Raw genomic sequence first — 21242 nt, 5'->3', positions numbered from 1 at the left:
CTTTTTATAACCCTGTATTGAGGCCCAAACTATTGGATGATGCTGAAAACGGAAAGATAGACAATAGTACACGTTGTTTGTACATTTTCCGTTTGAGCAGCGTTGCTTAATAAGAACACTTATTATTAGACGACCAATTAAGTGGGTTTAACGTTAGCTTAAGTGAAATTTAAAAATGTATGTAAGTCATTTCCCAGAATAAAAGTTTTAATTCAGTGGTTTGTGGTTCGGGTGATAAACATCATCATTATCCCTAAGTTGAAGTAAATACTTTCTCGATTATGCCTTTTTATTTTTATTAATTATCTCTGAAGCTCTAGGCTTCTAAAGTAAATAAATAAATAAGTAGACCAACACTTTCTGATCGAAGTTGGTTGTTGCACTAATCAGATGTCCGGGAATATTTCGCTCTCGGTATTAGTAGAACGAGCAGATCGCTTGGTCACGGAAAAAAATAAGCAGGACTTAATCATTTGAAATCTTCAAATCGACAAAGCTACAGATTTAATTTTAATCAGATTTAATGAAGGATTATTCATACGAGGGTGTCCTTATAATCCAGGGAGTAACCTAGTCCCTCGGTATAAGTACGCTGTAGGAATAAAAACCAGAAATTCAGTTTCATATAAATAAATTTATTTTAAGATATAAAAAAGGTTTAAAGGGTACAAGTTACGGATGCATCTAAAGAAAACTTTTATTATTTTCATTTTAGCCTTCTTTGAAACTATTCAGTTAGATTTGACAATTATCTTTTATAAACTGACAGTTAAACGGAAAAACGTCAAAACATAAATTAAAATTTACGCTGCATTATCCCAAAACTAAATTATCTGCTAAAATATGAACAACGGTCGTCAAAAGATGGCGGTAGTTTCGTTGGCAGTGATTAAATAGTGATAATTCGAAAAAATGAAATTAGACCATAAAAGAAATTGTAATTGTAGTACAATTTAAATACGCAAAGACATAGCGATACAAAATACACTGAGACACTGACTTTTTGTACATGGATTATGGCAGGGAAGAGTTGAGCTTCTCACGATTGTATTCTTTCGCCCCAAGGAGGGATATAATATCGGCTCGAGTACTCCATACGGTTACATCCCCATGGAGTGGATCAATTACGGAAGCAGCCTGTACGAAATCGATAACAGATTTAACAATACTAAAGGCTGTAGTCGGTGTATCGAATTGTAAGACGTTTCTAGCCCCTAGTTCATCCCCTACGAATTGAGGTCGCTCTAAATATTTCGTAAACGCTGCGGATATTTCTTCGTCGGTGAAAACCGAAAGAGCTTCGTCTAGGGTGGTTTGTCGTTCGGTGCCAGTTTCGTTTGAATAAAAGTGCAGAGGTCCAATTTTAAGGTCCAAGTCTTTAACTACAAGCCGTAGAGAAGTGTTCCCGTCCTTATCCACAGCACCAACATCCGCCCCGTGCTCCAACAACAGACGGATCATTTCCTTAGATGATCTAGTAATAACTTCGTGTAATTTCATTCGATGATTCTTATCTTTCGGCTCGATATTGGCCGCGTTTTCCGACAGAACAGGGACGACTTCAAATTCATCTGAAAGCACGGCCAAATGCAAAGGAGTTTGTCCAAATTCATTAACTGCTTCAATATTTGCACCTTTTTCCAACAAAAGGTTGATTGATCCAGTTTTACAACAATACGAAGCCAAATGCAAAGCCGTTTGACCACCCTTATCTACAGCCTTGAAATTAGCTCCGTGGTCAAGAAGTGTCTGGACTGCGTGGGATGTTCCTTCGACTATTGCAATGTGTAGGGCCGTTTGTTCTTGGTTATCCACGCTGTCAATGTCAGCGCCATTAGACAAAAGGATTTCGATTATTTTTTTAATATTGTGATAAAATTCCCGGATCGCAGCTGCATAGTGAAGTGGAGTTCTATTACAGCCATCTCGTTGATTGACATTAAATCCTCTATCTAGTAAAAGACGTATAATTTCAGTTTTTCCGGAGTTAATGGCTTCAAACCAAGCTTTTGAATCTTTTCTTTCGCATCTGAGATCTAAGAGATATTTAAGCATTTCGGTTTCGTTATATGTACACGTGAACAACAGTGGAGTTTGACCAGCATACTCAATATTTATATCGGCTTTTCTATCGAGAAGGATTTTGAAGCACCCAAAATTGCCGGCTCGTATGGCCATAAATAGTGGAGGCCAGTGATTGGGTTCGTTTTGTAGATTTACCGGTGACCCACTTTCTAAAAGAAATTTCAGCGCAGCTTCTCGATTATTAACTATCGCGAAATCTAGAGCGGAATAATGGTCCCTATTACGGTCCACACTGTTAAGGAGCCAAAATCGGGTTTCGTCATCACCGGCTTCTTGCAGCAATTTTCCCAAACTTTCGACGTCTCCATCGGCGGAAGCCTTAAAGAATTCGTCGATTAAACTCTTTTTCGCGCTCAACGATTCGTTCGACACTACCATACCTGGAAATGCCAACGCAGCCTCCATAAAATAGTTCAGTTCTTCCGATATCAAAGTCTTATCGTGTATTATTTCCGAAATAATAATCTCTTGAATGGTTTTGGGGCAAGAAGATAGAAAATGAAAAAGTATGTCGGCGTTTGATGATTCGTTCGATGGTTTTGCGAGATGTGACACTAGAGGAAAAAAATCGATGGGCATGTTTCCGTCAATTATCAAACAGTTGAGAAAGAACCGATATGTTGCTTTAAAGCAGGGTTCACAAAATTTTCTGAAACTATTAAAAGTGGCTGTGGGATTAAGACTCCAGGCTTTCAGAATTGAGCTCCGAATAAGTCGATATTTTGCATCTTCAATCTTTTGTGTCTCCAAACCACTTTCGAGAAATATGTGAACCACATTTTTATTAATAATTAACGGCCTAATATAATTCAAAAAAATCCCCAGTGTTTCCCAAAAATCGTCTCCTTCAAAGTCTTCTATGCTTTCGATGAAGAACTCCGCGACGAAAAACTCGGCGAATGTGCGATGCATAAAAGCCGGATTTTCACCAGTGTCCGTCATGATGCCCACTCTCTTCACCTTCTTCAGCAGAACCTCTTTTTGTTTCTTGGGAAGATTAAATTTGAAAATCTGAACAATGACTTCTCCGTACAACAGACGGAAGGCCGATTCCCAATGGTACTGTTGGACGAGTTCTTTCGTCAGGGCGTTGTTCTCGGAGCCACTTGTACTCGTCGTGCTCCGGTACTTAGATTCTTCTTCTTTAAATTTCATCCTAGTAAATTGCCGGTACAATTCGTATAAGGACATTGTCTCCCATTCCTCGGAAGAATTTAATTTATTTTTGTATACATCCGCCAGCAGACGACATTGAAGAGGAATTCCCATAAACTGACGCTCGTTATCTCGAATTGATGTCGAAAATATTTTAAACAGACGCTTTGCTTTAGTCTCTAGTTGTGTCTCGTCGCTGAAATTGGATTTCCGACGCCAATATTCAACGATAAATTTCAGTTTTTCTTCGTCATTGAACGTTTTCATTTTATAGCGCGACGCCTCCAATGTTTCAACTAAATCTCCGGTCGCATATGGCCTCGTTGTTAAGATCAGATTCTCAACGCGACTGTTCTTTAGACCCTTTAAAAGTCCTTTGACAACGCTTTCGTACTTTGGACTGATTTCGTCGAAGCCGTCGAAGAGCAAGACAACTCCTCCGCTTTTCTCCAAGCACCACTTCAACAAAGATTTCTCGAAATTTTCGTTGCATTTCGAGCTGTATATTTCGGAGACGAAGAAATCTACAGCTTCCGAGGAATTTTTGAGTTCCAGTTGAAGATGCTTTTCGAAGACTGTTGAGTAACTTATCAAATCAACGAATATGACCCAACGATTGGGACGGCTATTTTTTATCTCACGCGCCAACATTTTAAGGATGGTGGTCTTTCCTGTTCCCGCTTCGTCGGAAATTATCGTCGTTCCACCAGTTTGCATCGCTTCAATTAGTTCGACGAGACCCTTTTCGGCGTTTTCTTGAGTTTGAAAGATTCGTACTATTGAATAGGCATTCATATCGAACAATCTTTCTACCTTGTCTCTTAAGTGAACGTCAATGTCCTTTTTTAGTTTTATAAATGCGCGTGCTATGAAATAGGCCTCAGTTTCACCCAATCCCGGTAGCCTCTCTCCTAAGTGAACGTCAATGTCGTTGACGAGCTTATACAGGATGAAGTCGTCGATGACATCTTTAATTTCTTCTCCTTTTACGCTTCCCAAAAGACTCGCTAGGCTGATCTTATTCTGACTGTCTCCTTGTAGAACCACCAGCTCCTTCGACAGCAGTTGCTCTTGTTTATTATCCCTCAAATCGGACCATTGCGTGGAAGCTATTGGGAGTAGAAAGTAAATGTTAAGTGGAACCTTTCCAAACCTAGTTGCTGAATAAAACTCAGCCGGTTTAGTATTTTTCTATTATTTAGAATTTATATTAATTTAGAACAGAAATTATACCTTAAAATAATTGTTAACAGCGATGGTACAACAAACATATTTCATTAACTCTGTCCCGAAGGGCTCAGGATGTTTTTTTGGACGACGGGGAATAGGTCGAAGGCTCTAATTTTCAAAGCGACGACACCTTAATTAATTTAACTAAACACACTTTGCAATAGATCACGTGTTTTTAAATACTTTCTCAAATTTCACTCTTTCGTTAAGTGATGAAATAAAAAAAACATGTACCTACAATTGAGGGCGACACTTTACGGGAAAAACAGTTCCCCGAAATCTAGTTACCTGTAACGGTGCATTATATCTATCAAATAGGTCACCGTTGAACCGGGATCACAATGTACTCAGAATTGTCAGAGAATCATGCTCTGAATTTATTGGTCAACAAATCTCCATTAATCCAAATAATAGTGGCGCAGTCGCTTTTACGATTACGAAAGAATGCCAACCATGTTTTTAAAAAATATAAAACCATGAATAAATTTATAAACTTAAGAAAAGTTATCTGGGGTCATTCCCGGTCAAACACCCAATTTTTTTAAAATTCTCCCCAGAAGCCACTGATTTGGTTTTAACTTTAACCTCAAATTAAGAGTACTTGGCTCAAAATACTTTTCGATTTACGCGTTTCATTCGTTAGAAGTGTGCGACACCGAAACTTTTAACTTTTTAACAAAAATTGCCGTTTTTGAAGGGCTACATTTTGAAAACGATTTTGTTGTATACATTGCACCTTCCTAGGTTGTGACGGCTGGTTGAGTACCCGAAATAAATGCCATAATTGAGATTAACCTCGAAAATCATTTATTTTAATCAGGAAGAGACATTAGGAAAATCATCGATTTCTAGGTTCTCTTCAATTAGAAAAACTAACCCATTAAAAACGGTTAAATATTTTTAATATACACCCAGGGAACACGAAAATGTTTAATTTAAGTTTCTCGGAAAATGCAACTTTTTCAAAATTGCCAAATGACGGTACTAGTCTAAACTTCTTAAGTTACACTTTTCGTTTGTTGAGAAACTAATAAAGCAATGTATAAGAATTAGTTTGACTAACAACATATTAAAAATTCAGTTTGTGTTCAAAATTCTTTCATACTCGAAATTAATTTAGAAACACCACAAAAACCATATTTTCCTAGTCAATTTCCGATATACAAACGACAGTGTGTCAGAATTTATAGCCCGATGTACCTAGTAACAAAGACCATACCACCGGAGGCCTATCATCATAGTGCCCTACGCCAGCGTCCCCCTAGCCCGGACAGGTGACAAATCCAGCATGGGTAGCAGAACCCTACTACTGATGGTCGCACCTTAGACGCAAGCCATTCAACCCAGCAGAAGGTGCAACAATGGGTGGACCAATTCCCACTTCTCACACAGCAGTGGGATTAAGAATGGATGCTGTAGCAACTCCAGCCGACACCCCACCTACGAAGGCGGGGAGTCAAACCCTTTGGAGAGAGCTCCTAAAGGGGAACGACGAGCACACAGCAGTCCAAGTAACCCGGCACAGCCGGAACCGGAGATCCCGGTGGGACCCGACCACCGTGCCCTCATACGGAGGCCCACTGCCCTACAGCGGTCAGTTTGCACGGACCCTCTCCGTAAGCCTGAGCCGAAGCTCAGTAACCAGCCCATACCTGACCGAAGTCGGAGGTGGAGATAGGACCATTTGACCAGAGCTAACATCTCCCAGTGCACCACCGCCCTTATAGGTTACAAGAGCCGGACCCGGACTCCCCGGTAAAGCCACCAGTTATTGCACACTCTGACCCGTTAAGGGCCGATATACAAACGACAGTGAAATTGTGAATTTACCATTAAGTAGCAAATCAGCATTACAATATTCTAACTATGTCAAGCCTTGCTCCTTATTCCATACAAAGGCCACCATGTTCCAAAATGGCCGACCTTTACACCTTTCTGCACATCCTAATGATTACTTTCTAGATTTATGCTTAATTGATTTTTCAGCTGCTCAACCAGGTTCTGAACAAGTTCAGCGATGCGTAGATACATTTCACGGAAATCGGCCTTAAAACGTAAACAATTATTACTCAAGCGTTGCTTTCTTATAACTGGCCGAAATGTTGGTTACTTAGAAACCACCGTAGTCAAAAAATAATCCCTATAAGTTGAATAAACGTAGGTTTTCCTGAATTCTGACGAAGATTCAATTGTTAAATTACATTTAATAGTATGTCTAAAGTCATCATTGACCAATCATCGCGTCTTATTTGTATCCTTTTTAATGTTGACGAGAGTATACGTAAAGAGTTGATAACTTTAATATTAAATGTTCACGTGCAAACGCGGGTTTCTAAAACGACGCGTTGCAATTTATTCGACGTGCCCAAAAATAAATAAAATGATTTGGTTAACTTCCGGTGTAATACGCTACTTTTAATAATGCTCGAAAATTACTATTTGCATTGTCCCTTCTACCGCCAACACGACGCGGAATAATTGCTAGACACGGATTGAAAGACGTGATTATCGACCTCAGCTATCGGAAGATAAATTAATGGCGAATAATATAATCATTTATTTTGTTTATTAGTTAAGTCAAAAATTCGTTTCACTATCGTGTTCGCTACAAACCAACCTAGGAGTCGGGGCATTCTTTGAAAAATGGGCTCCTTCGATCCGGGGTCCTGAAAAATGGAGCTTAATTTTGAACTAACACTCACTTTCTTGGGTTGAATGACCAACGAGGTCAAATGTATCCGACTAGAAAAGCTTTCCTTATGAGGAACCAAAAATTAATATTTTGCAAAATAATACGCTTTACAAATTGATATAAAATTTTAACATGATGGCCGCGCATCGTCTTCACCCAGTAATTATCTCATACTATAAATAAATACATCCTGCTTCTTGATTTTAATTTAAATTAAATTCTTATATCTCCCAGTGTCGTTTCGTCATTTAATAAAACTGTGTAGACTGGGTACCATACGAGTGGGTTTAAGATCTCTGAGTGGAGAATTGGAATGACTGTACGAAATAAGGTCCACTTACATTTTCGTTTAGTGTCATCGACATAGATATTCTTATTCTAAAACGGAAAGATCAACAGTCCAAAACAGAGTCAAATGTTTGACCTATCCAAAGCTGAATCTCCATTTACCTGGGTAATGTTTAAGGTGTTTCCATCTCCTCCTACCATCTGAAAGTAGATTACACTTTTCGTTAGAATACTAATAAATATTTTCAAGCATAAATGCACACTTAGACTATATGCATCGTAACAAACAACAAATGATGTATTATTACTGGGATCCTATTCTATCTTGATTATTGTCTATGGTTTAAGTTTATAAATAAAATTTTAATATTTTGTATTAGAATTTGTGTTGCAAATATTACGTCATTTGGTCACAAACACTGCAACGGATTTGGTTTTAATTTCTTAAGTTTTGCCACAAAAAAAGGCGGAATTATGCCTTGATTTTCATGACTGGAAGAATTTTTTAATTCATTGATTTTTATTTTGATAGTAGCTCCTTTCTTGTCTTGTTCGTCGGTAACATGCTTTTATCAGTTACCAAAGCTAAAAAAAATTAATGTTAATTTAAAATTAATTAGTTTTTAATACATGAGTATGTTCAGGGTTTGTTTGAATAAAATTGTTTTGAAAAAATGATTCAAATGATTCAATTGATTATTTCAGTCAAACTGAATTAAATCAGCCAACCCTGATGGTTTCCAGTACGTGCCAATAGGTGGCGAAATTATCTATTACCGATTTGTCACTTCATTTGGTTTAGATTCCAAACATGTTGTATTTAATATATAAATGTTGAAATTGAATATTATTACCGATTGGTTTATATTCGTCAATCCACCATTTTTGTTGTAAATCAAATTAAAATCCCGCCCTGCCTTTTGAGTGGCTGATGAATCAATCTGAAATTGAAACATAATTCTAATTAGAAATTTAATAACGCCCCCAATTTAGTAGGTAAGTAAAAGTATTTTATAGGCCGGCCAAAAAATGTCCAAAATCTTTATCGAGTTCAGCGCGTGTTCTCCATCTTTAATAACTATAGCTAGTGACCTAGAAAACCTTTCCCACGCGACCTCCCGTGTTTTAAAGAAACACCTTTTAAGCGGTTTTTACACACAATCCCAGAGATTTGTTTGTACTAGTTTGTTGTAAAGTAAAGCCACCGAGACCACCAAATTCTACATGAACTCTTTCACAGTTAGGCGTAGAAAGGTCAATAATGTGTTTATCGATAAAGTAAATCATACCCTCATTAGTCCTTTGAAAATTTATTAGCGCTTAGCCAAATTTGTTATCAAAAACATTTATTTTCCGCCGTATTGGTTAGAAAGAAATGGAATGTGGCAGAGGCCGAAGCAGGACAGACTTTTGATGGTTTTACTAGAATGTTTCGCAAATTTTAGTAGAAGCAATAGCTTCATTTTAGGAGGCGTTTATAAGAAATTTTAGGTGGCGCTTCTGAAATATTACAGGTGGCTCAAGCCTAGCAACGCCACTGATGAAAAGACTTACTTTGATTCTTTTTCTTCCCTGCGTGCCTGAAACGTTTTCCCTATCAACACCGCTCACGCCCGGTTCATCATTCGTTTGCGCATCCATTATCGGAAAACAGATTTTCTGGTCTCTATGAAACATAAATATTTCATAATACAGGTAAGAAACTTAATGTGTTAAGGCAGGCAACTCTTTATGTGGACACTTGGAATGTATCAGGGCTCAAAGTCGGCCAGAAAATGGGCGGGGCTTAAACTCCTTCAAACGTGACGTCACGCGCGCAGTTTTATATTGATTGGCTTTCGCTAAGAAGAGGCGCCACGAGAAAAATGCGGGATAAGTTATCACACTGAAGATCTTGTAGATATGATATTTCATCAAAAATCGCATTTTGAGATGGTAACTTAGATTTGTGACAAGTTTTATGTTGAATAGAGGCCGAGTCTAGCGTTGCGCGTACTGAGAAAATCTCCGCTGTAAATCTCGCCCTTTTATTTGAGTTTCCTTAAGGCCACCATTCTATCTCAGATATTCCAATTGTATACATACATATAAAATCCTGATATTACCATTGATATTTAAATATATATTCCTGCCATTGAATAAAATCAGTCAGACAAACCATCTATCCTCTAAAATACCAAAACAGTGAGCTGCTAAATCTGTTGCGCCTGTAATTTATAAATAACAGAGGCAACGCTTGATCATATTCACTTTCATACCTGCACCCCATCTCACATTTATAAAAATAATCTTGAATGTTATATTAAAAGAGGTTACGCACGGGTAATTTAACCGCTTACTTCACTTACTATTTTCAACTTAATGAGCAGTAAGACCGTTAGTGAAAATTACGTTGTTATTAAATAGGTCTAATCCAATGAACAAAAAATATATAGTGGAGATTTTGAGAATTTTTTTGAGTAGGTTGAGCCGTGGTCCTAAATGTCACACTTTCCAAAACAACGATAAAAACATTAGCTGTTATAGGTTTAAATCCAATATTTTGTAATAAAGCGTATACAAAACAGAAAAATGTGTTTACTATTTTGGTGGTAAGAGTATAAAGGCGGGTGGTCTAGACCGGTTTCGACCTATTTGCAGCTCATCAGTACCGCGCAGGGAATCGGGCTTACTACTTAACCGAAAACTGAGACTAACCCTGAATATTAAGAATTTCAAAACGCATTAAGTTGCGTAGCAACGGTAAGCCAAATAAGGGGATATTTATGATGGACATCTATTTGGTCCGAGTTTCGCGTTTTAATTTTATTCTCGAAAACCCTTTGGTTCAAGTATTTCCTAAGTTTTATCATTACTTCAAATTGGTAACACACTTTTCAATAAACATTGCGAACTTTGGTTACCAAGAACTTACGTATCCTCTTTTTAACGTAAATATTTCAAACCTTCAGTAAAATAGAGTAACAATTTAAAACCACTTTAATTGCGCAATAAAATTACTTTAATTATTTTATTAAAATAATTTTTTACGTGACTTTAGTGGTTTTTAATTGTTTCTCTATAACCAAATACGTAAGAAGCCGTTTATTTCTATTATCTCCGTCAAATATTGAAAATATCGTTGGCGCCGATAACACTCGGATAAAAAAACCAGTAGCTATTTTTTACAATTACCTAGTTTTAACTGTCACGTGGCCGTGCCTTAATTCCAGAATTTCGGAAACTAGGAATTAAAAAGTAGGATATTTTTTCTCTGCAAAATTGATGTGTCTTTATATTTTTTAAACTTTGGTTAATGTTGGGACTTAATTGCTAAATTGGTATTACTTGGCCATCTTAGTTTTATAATTTTTTTAATAAACTAGCTTTAATACGCGGCTTCACCCGGGGTCTTTTTGATTTGTACGTAATAAAAGTACGGCACCACAACAAAACCTTCTTCGGAAAACTTCGTATTTTTATTTCCTTCTGACGATTCTTCCGAATAACTTTTGGGAGAGCTCACTTTGAGTTTGTTCTTTAATTAGCCGACTGAAGAGCTAACCAAGATTTAAAAACCCAGCAAAACTCGCTAACTGGCAAAACTCAAAAGCATACCGAAAAAAATACGGTGAAGAATACGGGCGAAAAGCTAAACTCGAAAGCATGCCGAAAAATAATACGGTAAAGAATACGGGCGAAAAGCTAAACTCGAAAGCATACCGAAAAATAATAGGGTAAAGAATACGGGCGAAAAGCTAAACTCGAAAGCATACCGAAATATAATACGGTAAAGAATACGGGCGAAAAGCTAAACTCGAAAGCATACCGAAAAATAATACGGTAAAGAATACGGGCGAAAAGCTAAACTCGAAAGCATACCGAAAAATAATAGGGTAAAGAATACGGGCGAAAAGCTAAACTCGAAAGCATACCGAAAAATAATACGGTAAAGAATACGGGCGAAAAGCTAAACTCGAAAGCATACCGAAACATAATACGGTAAAGAATACGGGCGAAAAGCAAAACTCGAAAGCATACCGAAAAATAATAGGGTAAAGAATACGGGCGAAAAGCTAAACTCGAAAGCATACCTAAAAATAATACGGTAAAGAATACGGGCGAAAAGCTAAACTCGAAAGCATACCGAAAAATAATACGGTAAAGAATACGGGCGAAAAGCTAAACTCGAAAGCATACCGAAACATAATACGGTAAAGAATACGGGCGAAAAGCAAAACTCGAAAGCATACCGAAACATAATACGGTAAAGAATACGGGCGAAAAGCAAAACTCGAAAGCATACCGAAAAACAATAGGGTAAAGAATACGGGCGAAAAGCTAAACTCGAAAGCGTACCGAAAAATAATACGGTAAAGAATACGGGCGAAAAGCTAAACTCGAAAGCATACCGAAAAATAATACGGTAAAGAATACGGGCGAAAAGCTAAACTCGAAAGCATACCGAAACATAATACGGTAAAGAATACGGGCGAAAAGCAAAACTCGAAAGCATACCGAAAAATAATAGGGTAAAGAATACGGGCGAAAAGCTAAACTCGAAAGCATACCGAAAAATAATACGGTAAAGAATACGGGCGAAAAGCTAAACTCGAAAGCATACCGAAAAATAATACGGTAAAGAATACGGGCGAAAAGCTAAACTCGAAAGCATACCGAAACATAATACGGTAAAGAATACGGGCGAAAAGCAAAACTCGAAAGCATACCGAAAAATAATATGGTAAAGAATACGGGCGAAAAGCTAAACTCGAAAGCATACCGAAATATAATACGGTAAAGAATACGGGCGAAAAGCTAAACTCGAAAGCATACCGAAACATAATACGGTAAAGAATACGGGCGAAAAGCAAAACTCGAAAGCATACCGAAAAACAATAGGATAAAGAATACGGGCGAAAAGCTAAACTCGAAAGCATACCGAAAAATAATACGGTAAAGAATACGGGCGAAAAGCTAAACTCGAAAGCATACCGAAAAATAATACGGTAAAGAATACGGGCGAAAAGCTAAACTCGAAAGCATACCGAAACATAATACGGTAAAGAATACGGGCGAAAAGCAAAACTCGAAAGCATACCGAAAAATAATAGGGTAAAGAATACGGGCGAAAAGCTAAACTCGAAAGCATACCGAAAAATAATACGGTAAAGAATACGGGCGAAAAGCTAAACTCGAAAGCATACCGAAAAATAATATGGTAAAGAATACGGGCGAAAAGCTAAACTCGAAAGCATACCGAAAAATAATATGGTAAAGAATACGGGCGAAAAGCTAAACTCGAAAGCATACCGAAATATAATACGGTAAAGAATACGGGCGAAAAGCTAAACTCGAAAGCATACCGAAACATAATATGGTAAAGAATACGGGCGAAAAGCTAAACTCGAAAGCATACCGAAAAATAATACGGTAAAGAATAAGGGCGAAAAGCTAAACTCGAAAGCATACCGAAAAATAATATGGTAAAGAATACGGGCGAAAAGCTAAACTCGAAAGCATACCGAAATATAATACGGTAAAGAATACGGGCGAAAAGCTAAACTCGAAAGCATACCGAAACATAATACGGTAATGAATACGGGCGAAAAGCAAAACTCGAAAGCATACCGAAAAATAATAGGGTAAAGAATACGGGCGAAAAGCAAAACTCGAAAGCATACCGAAAAATAATACGGTAAAGAATACGGGCGAAAAGCTAAACTCGAAAGCATACCGAAAAATAATACGGTAAAGAATACGGGCGAAAAGCTAAACTCGAAAGCATACCGAAACATAATACGGTAAAGAATACGGGCGAAAAGCAAAACTCGAAAGCATACCGAAACATAATACGGTAAAGAATACGGGCGAAAAGCAAAACTCGAAAGCATACCGAAAAACAATAGGGTAAAGAATACGGGCGAAAAGCTAAACTCGAAAGCGTACCGAAAAATAATACGGTAAAGAATACGGGCGAAAAGCTAAACTTGAAAGCATACCGAAAAATAATACGGTAAAGAATACGGGCGAAAAGCTAAACTCGAAAGCATACCGAAACATAATACGGTAAAGAATACGGGCGAAAAGCAAAACTCGAAAGCATACCGAAAAATAATAGGGTAAAGAATACGGGCGAAAAGCTAAACTCGAAAGCATACCGAAAAATAATACGGTAAAGAATACGGGCGAAAAGCTAAACTCGAAAGCATACCGAAAAATAATACGGTAAAGAATACGGGCGAAAAGCTAAACTCGAAAGCATACCGAAACATAATACGGTAAAGAATACGTTCGAAAAGCAAAACTCGAAAGCATACCGAAAAATAATATGGTAAAGAATACGGGCGAAAAGCTAAACTCGAAAGCATACCGAAATATAATACGGTAAAGAATACGGGCGAAAAGCTAAACTCGAAAGCATACCGAAACATAATACGGTAAAGAATACGGGCGAAAAGCAAAACTCGAAAGCATACCGAAAAACAATAGGGTAAAGAATACGGGCGAAAAGCTAAACTCGAAAGCATACCGAAAAATAATACGGTAAAGAATACGGGCGAAAAGCTAAACTCGAAAGCATACCGAAAAATAATACGGTAAAGAATACGGGCGAAAAGCTAAACTCGAAAGCATACCGAAACATAATACGGTAAAGAATACGGGCGAAAAGCAAAACTCGAAAGCATACCGAAAAATAATAGGGTAAAGAATACGGGCGAAAAGCTAAACTCGAAAGCATACCGAAAAATAATACGGTAAAGAATACGGGCGAAAAGCTAAACTCGAAAGCATACCGAAAAATAATATGGTAAAGAATACGGGCGAAAAGCTAAACTCGAAAGCATACCGAAAAATAATATGGTAAAGAATACGGGCGAAAAGCTAAACTCGAAAGCATACCGAAATATAATACGGTAAAGAATACGGGCGAAAAGCTAAACTCGAAAGCATACCGAAACATAATACGGTAAAGAATACGGGTGAAAAGGAAAACTCGAAAGCATACCGAAAAATAATAGGGTAAAGAATACGGGCGAAAAGCTAAACTCGAAAGCATACCGAAAAATAATACGGTAAAGAATACGGGCGAAAAGCTAAACTCGAAAGCATACCGAAAAATAATACGGTAAAGAATACGGGCGAAAAGCTAAACTCGAAAGCATACCGAAACATAATACGGTAAAGAATACGGGCGAAAAGCTAAACTCGAAAGCATACCGAAAAATAATACGGTAAAGAATACGGGCGAAAAGCAAAACTCGAAAGCATACCGAAAAATAATAGGGTAAAGAATACGGGCGAAAAGCTAAACTCGAAAGCATACCGAAACATAATACGGTAAAGAATACGGGCGAAAAGCAAAACTCGAAAGCATACCGAAACATAATACGGTAAAGAATACGGGCGAAAAGCAACACTCGAAAGCATACCGAAAAATAATACGGTAAAGAATACGGGCGAAAAGCTAAACTCGAAAGCATACCGAAAAATAAGACGGTAAAGAATACGGGCGAAAAGCTAAACTCGAAAGCATACCGAAACATAATACGGTAAAGAATACGGGCGAAAAGCAAAACTCGAAAGCATACCGAAAAATAATAGGGTAAAGAATACGGGCGAAAAGCTAAACTCGAAAGCATACCGAAAAATAATACGGTAAAGAATACGGGCGAAAAGCTAAACTCGAAAGCATACCGAAAAATAATATGGTAAAGAATACGGGCGAAAAGCTAAACTCGAAAGCATACCGAAATATAATACGGTAGAGAATACGGGCGAAAAGCTAAACTCGAAAGCATACCGAAACATAATACGGTAAAGAATACGGGCGAAAAGCAAAACTCGAAAGCATACCGAAAAATAATAGGGTAAAGAATACGGGCGAAAAGCTAAACTCGAAAGCATACCGAAACATAATACGGTAAAGAATACGGGCGAAAAGCAAAACTCGAAAGCATACCGAAACATAATACGGTAAAGAATACGGGCGAAAAGCAAAACTCGAAAGCATACCGAAAAATAATACGGTAAAGAATACGGGCGAAAAGCTAAACTCGAAAGCATACCGAAAAATAATACGGTAAAGAATACGGGCGAAAAGCTAAACTCGAAAGCATACCGAAACATAATACGGTAAAGAATACGGGCGAAAAGCAAAACTCGAAAGCATACCGAAAAATAATAGGGTAAAGAATACGGGCGAAAAGCTAAACTCGAAAGCATACCGAAAGATAATACGGTAAAGAATACGGGCGAAAAGCTAAACTCGAAAGCATACCGAAAAATAATATGGTAAAGAATACGGGCGAAAAGCTAAACTCGAAAGCATACCGAAATATAATACGGTAGAGAATACGGGCGAAAAGCTAAACTCGAAAGCATACCGAAACATAATAGGGTAAAGAATACGGGCGAAAAGCAAAACTCGAAAGCATACCGAAAAATAATAGGGTAAAGAATACGGGCGAAAAGCTAAATTCGAAAGCATACCGAAAAAGAATACGGTAAAGAATACGGGCGAAAAGCTAAACTCGAAAGCATACCGAAAAATTATATGGTGAAGAATACGGGCGAAAAGCTAAACTCGAAAGCATACCGAAATATAATACGGTAAAGAATACGGGCGAAAAGCTAAACTCGAAGGCATACCGAAACATAATACGGTAAAGAATACGGGCGAAAACCAAAACTCGAAAGCATACCGAAAAATAATACGGTAAAGAATACGGGCGAAAAGCTAAACTCGAAAGCATACCGAAAATAATATGGTAAAGAATACGGGCGAAAAGCTAAACTCGAAAGCATACCGAAAAATAATACGGTAAAGAATACGGACGAAAAGCTAAACTCGAAAGCATACCGAAAAATAATACGGTAAAGAATACGGGCGAAAAGCTAAACTCGAAAGCATACCGAAACATAATACGGTAAAGAATACGGGCGAAAAGCAAAACTCGAAAGCATACCGAAAAATAATAGGGTAAAGAATACGGGCGAAAAGCTAAACTCGAAAGCATACCGAAAAATAATACGGTAAAGAATACGGGCGAAAAGCTAAACTCGAAAGCATACCGAAAAATAATATGGTAAAGAATACGGGCGAAAAGCTAAACTCGAAAGAATACCGAAATATAATACGGTAAAGAATACGGGCGAAAAGCTAAACTCGAAAGCATACCGAAACATAATAGGGTAAAGAATACGGGCGAAAAGCAAAACTCGAAAGCATACCGAAAAATAATAGGGTAAAGAATACGGGCGAAAAGCTAAATTCGAAAGCATACCGAAAAAGAATACGGTAAAGAATACGGGCGAAAAGCTAAACTCGAAAGCATACCGAAAAATTATATGGTGAAGAATACGGGCGAAAAGCTAAACTCGAAAGCATACCGAAATATAATACGGTAAAGAATACGGGCGAAAAGCTAAACTCGAAGGCATACCGAAACATAATACGGTAAAGAATACGGGCGAAAACCAAAACTCGAAAGCATACCGAAAAATAATACGGTAAAGAATACGGGCGAAAAGCTAAACTCGAAAGCATACCGAAAATAATATGGTAAAGAATACGGGCGAAAAGCTAAACTCGAAAGCATACCGAAAAATAATACGGTAAAGAATACGGACGAAAAGCTAAACTCGAAAGCATACCGAAAAATAATACGGTAAAGAATACGGGCGAAAAGCTAAACTCGAAAGCATACCGAAACATAATACGGTAAAGAATACGGGCGAAAAGCAAAACTCGAAAGCATACCGAAAAATAATAGGGTAAAGAATACGGGCGAAAAGCTAAACTCGAAAGCATACCGAAAAATAATACGGTAAAGAATACGGGCGAAAAGCTAAACTCGAAAGCATACCGAAAAATAATATGGTAAAGAATACGGGCGAAAAGCTAAACTCGAAAGAATACCGAAATATAATACGGTAAAGAATACGGGCGAAAAGCTAAACTCGAAAGCATACCGAAACATAATACGGTAAAGAATACGGGCGAAAAGCAAAACTCGAAAGCATACCGAAAAATAATACGGTAAAGAATACGGGCGAAAAGCTAAACTCGAAAGCATACCGAAAAAGAATACGGTAAAGAATACGGGCGAAAAGCTAAACTCGAAAGCATACCGAAAAATTGTATGGTAAAGAATACGGGCGAAAAGCTAAACTCGAAAGCATACCGAAATATAATACGGTAAAGAATACGGGCGAAAAGCTAAACTCGAAAGCATACCGAAACATAATACGGTAAAGAATACGGGCGAAAAGCAAAACTCGAAAGCATACCGAAAAATAATAGGGTAAAGAATACGGGCGAAAAGCAAAACTCGAAAGCATACCGAAAAATAATACGGTAAAGAATACGGGCGAAAAGCTAAACTCGAAAGCATACCGAAAAATAATATGGTAAAGAATACGGGCGAAAAGCTAAACTCGAAAGCATACCGAAAAATAATACGGTAAAGAATACGGGCGAAAAGCTAAACTTGAAAGCATACCGAAAAATAATATGGTAAAGAATACGGGCGAAAAGCTAAACTCGAAAGCATACCGAAATATAATACAGTAAAGAATACGGGCGAAAAGCTAAACTCGAAAGCATACCGAAACATAATACGGTAAAGAATACGGGCGAAAAGCAAAACTCGAAAGCATACCGAAAAATATTATGGTAAAGAATACGGGCGAAAAGCTAAACTCGAAAGCATACCGAAATATAATACGGTAAAGAATACGGGCGAAAAGCTAAACTCGAAAGCATACCGAAACATAATACGGTAAAGAATACGGGCGAAAAGCAAAACTCGAAAGCATACCGAAATATAATACGGTAAAGAATACGGGCGAAAAGCTAAACTCGAAAGCATACCGAAATATAATACGGTAAAGAATACGGGCGAAAAGCTAAACTCGAAAGCATACCGAAACATAATACGGTAAAGAATACGGGCGAAAAGCAAAACTCGAAAGCATACCGAAAAATAATAGGGTAAAGAATACGGGCGAAAAGCTAAACTCGAAAGCATACCGAAAAATAATACGGTAAAGAATACGGGCGAAAAGCTAAACTCGAAAGCATACCGAAAAAAAAGATGGTAAAGAATACGGGTGAAAAGCAAAACTCGAAAGCATACCGAAAAATAATAGGGTAAAGAATACGGGCGAAAAGCTAAACTCGAAAGCATACCGAAAAATAATACGGTAAAGAATACGGGCGAAAAGCTAAACTCGAAAGCATACCGAAAAATAATATGGTAAAAAATACGGGCGAAAAGCTAAACTCGAAAGCATACCGAAAAATAATACGGTAAAGAATACGGGCGAAAAGCTAAACTCGAAAGCATACCGAAACATAATACGGTAAAGAATACGGGCGAAAAGCAAAACTCGAAAGCATACCGAAAAATAATATGGTAAAGAATACGGGCGAAAAGCTAAACTCGAAAGCATACCGAAATATAATACGGTAAAGAATACGGGCGAAAAGCTAAACTCGAATGCATACATAAACATAATACGGTAAAGAATACGGGCGATAAGCAAAACTCGAAAGCATACCGAAAAATAATATGGTAAAGAATACGGGCGAAAAGCTAAACTCGAAAGCATACCGAAATATAATACGGTAAAGAATACGGGCGAAAAGCTTAACTCGAAAGCATACCGAAACATAATACGGTAAAGAATACGGGCGAAAAGCAAAACTCGAAAGCATACCGAAAAATAATATGGTAAAGAATACGGGCGAAAAGCTAAACTCGAAAGCATACCGAAATATAATACGGTAAAGAACACGGGCGAAAAGCTAAACTCGAAAGCATACCGAAACATAATACGGTAAAGAATACGGGCGAAAAGCAAAACTCGAAAGCATACCGAAAAATAATAGGGTAAAGAATACGGGCGAAAAGCTAAACTCGAAAGCATACCGAAACATAATACGGTAAAGAATACGGGCGAAAAGCAAAACTCGAAAGCATACCGAAAAATAATATGGTAAAGAATACGGGCGAAAAGCTAAACTCGAAAGCATACCGAAACATAATACGGTAAAGAATACGGGCGAAAAGCAAAACTCGAAAGCATACCGAAAAATAATAGGGTAAAGAATACGGGCGAAAAGCTAAACTCGAAAGCATACCGAAACATAATACGGTAAAGAATACGGGCGAAAAGCAAAACTCGAAAGCATACCGAAAAATAATATGGTAAAGAATATGGGCGAAAAGCTAAACTCGAAAGCATACCGAAACATAATACGGTAAAGAATACGGGCGAAAAGCAAAACTCGAAAGCATACCGAAAAATAATATGGTAAAGAATATGGGCGAAAAGCTAAACTCGAAAGCATACCGAAATATAATACGGTAAAGAATACGGGCGAAAAGCTAAACTCGAAAGCATACCGAAAAATAATAGGGTAAAGAATACGGGCGAAAAGCAAAACTCGCTAACTTTGAATACGCGAAAGAATACCGAAGAAGAATACGGTACAAAATAATTTTTGGCCGGGGACTAATTAGCGGCTGCGGGAGGGCGAATATGTAGGGGGCAGCCGGAACGGGTTCAAGAGAGAGCGCTATACGGAGAGCGAGGGGGGAGAAAGGTTAGGGGACGGTCGTCGATCGGTCCACGGAAGCCACAAACACACAAACATTGAGGATTATATATAAGATGGGAAGTTGACATCATTTTCGACCGATAATATGGGAACGGCAAAGCTTATAGTTGATCTATTTTCCTCTTACGCGGGGTGGCTTAATACGATCCTTATTCGTTTGTTAATTAATTGTTTTGTCAAAATATGAAATATTTTAAACCGTTATTTACATGTACGGTTGAAAGACTGAAAGGCCGGAAGAGTGTTTGTTTTGGGAGGTCGCTCAAGGTTCCCGCAATCCACTGAGCTAAATACAAATAAACAAATCTTAATATCATGTATTTTTAATTTTTTATCATTTATTTACCGTGTTCTAGTGGCGACCCCGTCGTACAGAGGCTCCTAGCAAGTGCATTCGCATTACCTTAGAAGGCTTAGATAACTAATCTACGTAGAAGTAATTGATAAGGGCATTCTCTTTTCAAAAGCTCTTCAAATGTTTTTCAAGCGATAATAGGTGCAACCATATGTAACATAATTACTCATAAGTGTGCCACTGTACCTTTATTCCATTCAAAAATCTTCACTAACGGTTTGTTTCACCACGAACCAGCAAAAAGGTGGACTACCTTAGATTTTAACCTTTTTATTCATCCTAGTAATTTTGGGAGTCACACTATTGGTTACTAACATATGTATTTAAGCCAATGGTAAACCTCTAAATTGAGAAGGAATTTTTTGCGTCGGAATTTTAGCCAGCCCAAGGTAGCTTTATTGAAATTTATAAACTCGCTCGGTTTGTGCGGATGAAGTTAAATAATGAGTAGTTTAGAAAAATAAAAGGTTGGGAAAAATGACAAGTAAGTGATCGCTTTCCGAAAATGGAACAAGTCGTCGAAGTGGGATATTCCACCAGCGTTATAAAAACCCATATCAAGCCCAGAAGAGTTAGGCGTAGGCTCAAAAGAATCTGCAAAGACTCCAACCTTGTAGATGCGCCAGAAAAGCTCAACCTGAATTTCAACTATTTTTTCCAATAAACCTGCTTCTTTTATTTGACAATGCAAATTTATTTTAGAACGTGAGTCTCCGAAAACTTCATTAATTTGCAAATTAATTACATTAACAGAGCTTGACACTCTATTGTAGTTCATTTTAGCTCCTAAGCCTTGGTTGTTCAAACCGGTTTGTGTATTAAAATAATGG

At 37.7% G+C, this 21242-nt stretch overlaps 1 protein-coding gene across 1 annotated transcript; it reads right to left on the bottom strand.

The window, feature by feature from the left end:
• Positions 1–768: 768 nt before the first annotated feature.
• LOC149958985 (uncharacterized) lies at positions 769–20455 on the bottom strand. Its single transcript, XM_090165110.1, has 7 exons — positions 20404–20455; positions 20267–20343; positions 9005–9116; positions 8305–8391; positions 7613–7651; positions 7504–7540; positions 769–4349 (listed from the first exon to the last, which is right to left on the bottom strand). Exons 3-7 carry the CDS (start codon positions 9089–9091, stop codon positions 1015–1017), a joined length of 3585 nt encoding a protein of 1194 aa, XP_090021236.1. The 5' UTR covers positions 9092–9116; positions 20267–20343; positions 20404–20455; the 3' UTR covers positions 769–1014.
• Positions 20456–21242: the final 787 nt, after the last annotated feature.

This window comes from Leiobunum rupestre, chromosome 2 (genome assembly GCF_980474605.1).
Source record: "Leiobunum rupestre chromosome 2, qqLeiRupe1.1.hap1, whole genome shotgun sequence".
NCBI lineage: Eukaryota > Metazoa > Arthropoda > Arachnida > Opiliones > Sclerosomatidae > Leiobunum > Leiobunum rupestre.
The sequence above is the reverse complement of the archived record's forward strand: the minus strand, read 5'-3'. Positions and strand labels throughout refer to the sequence as shown.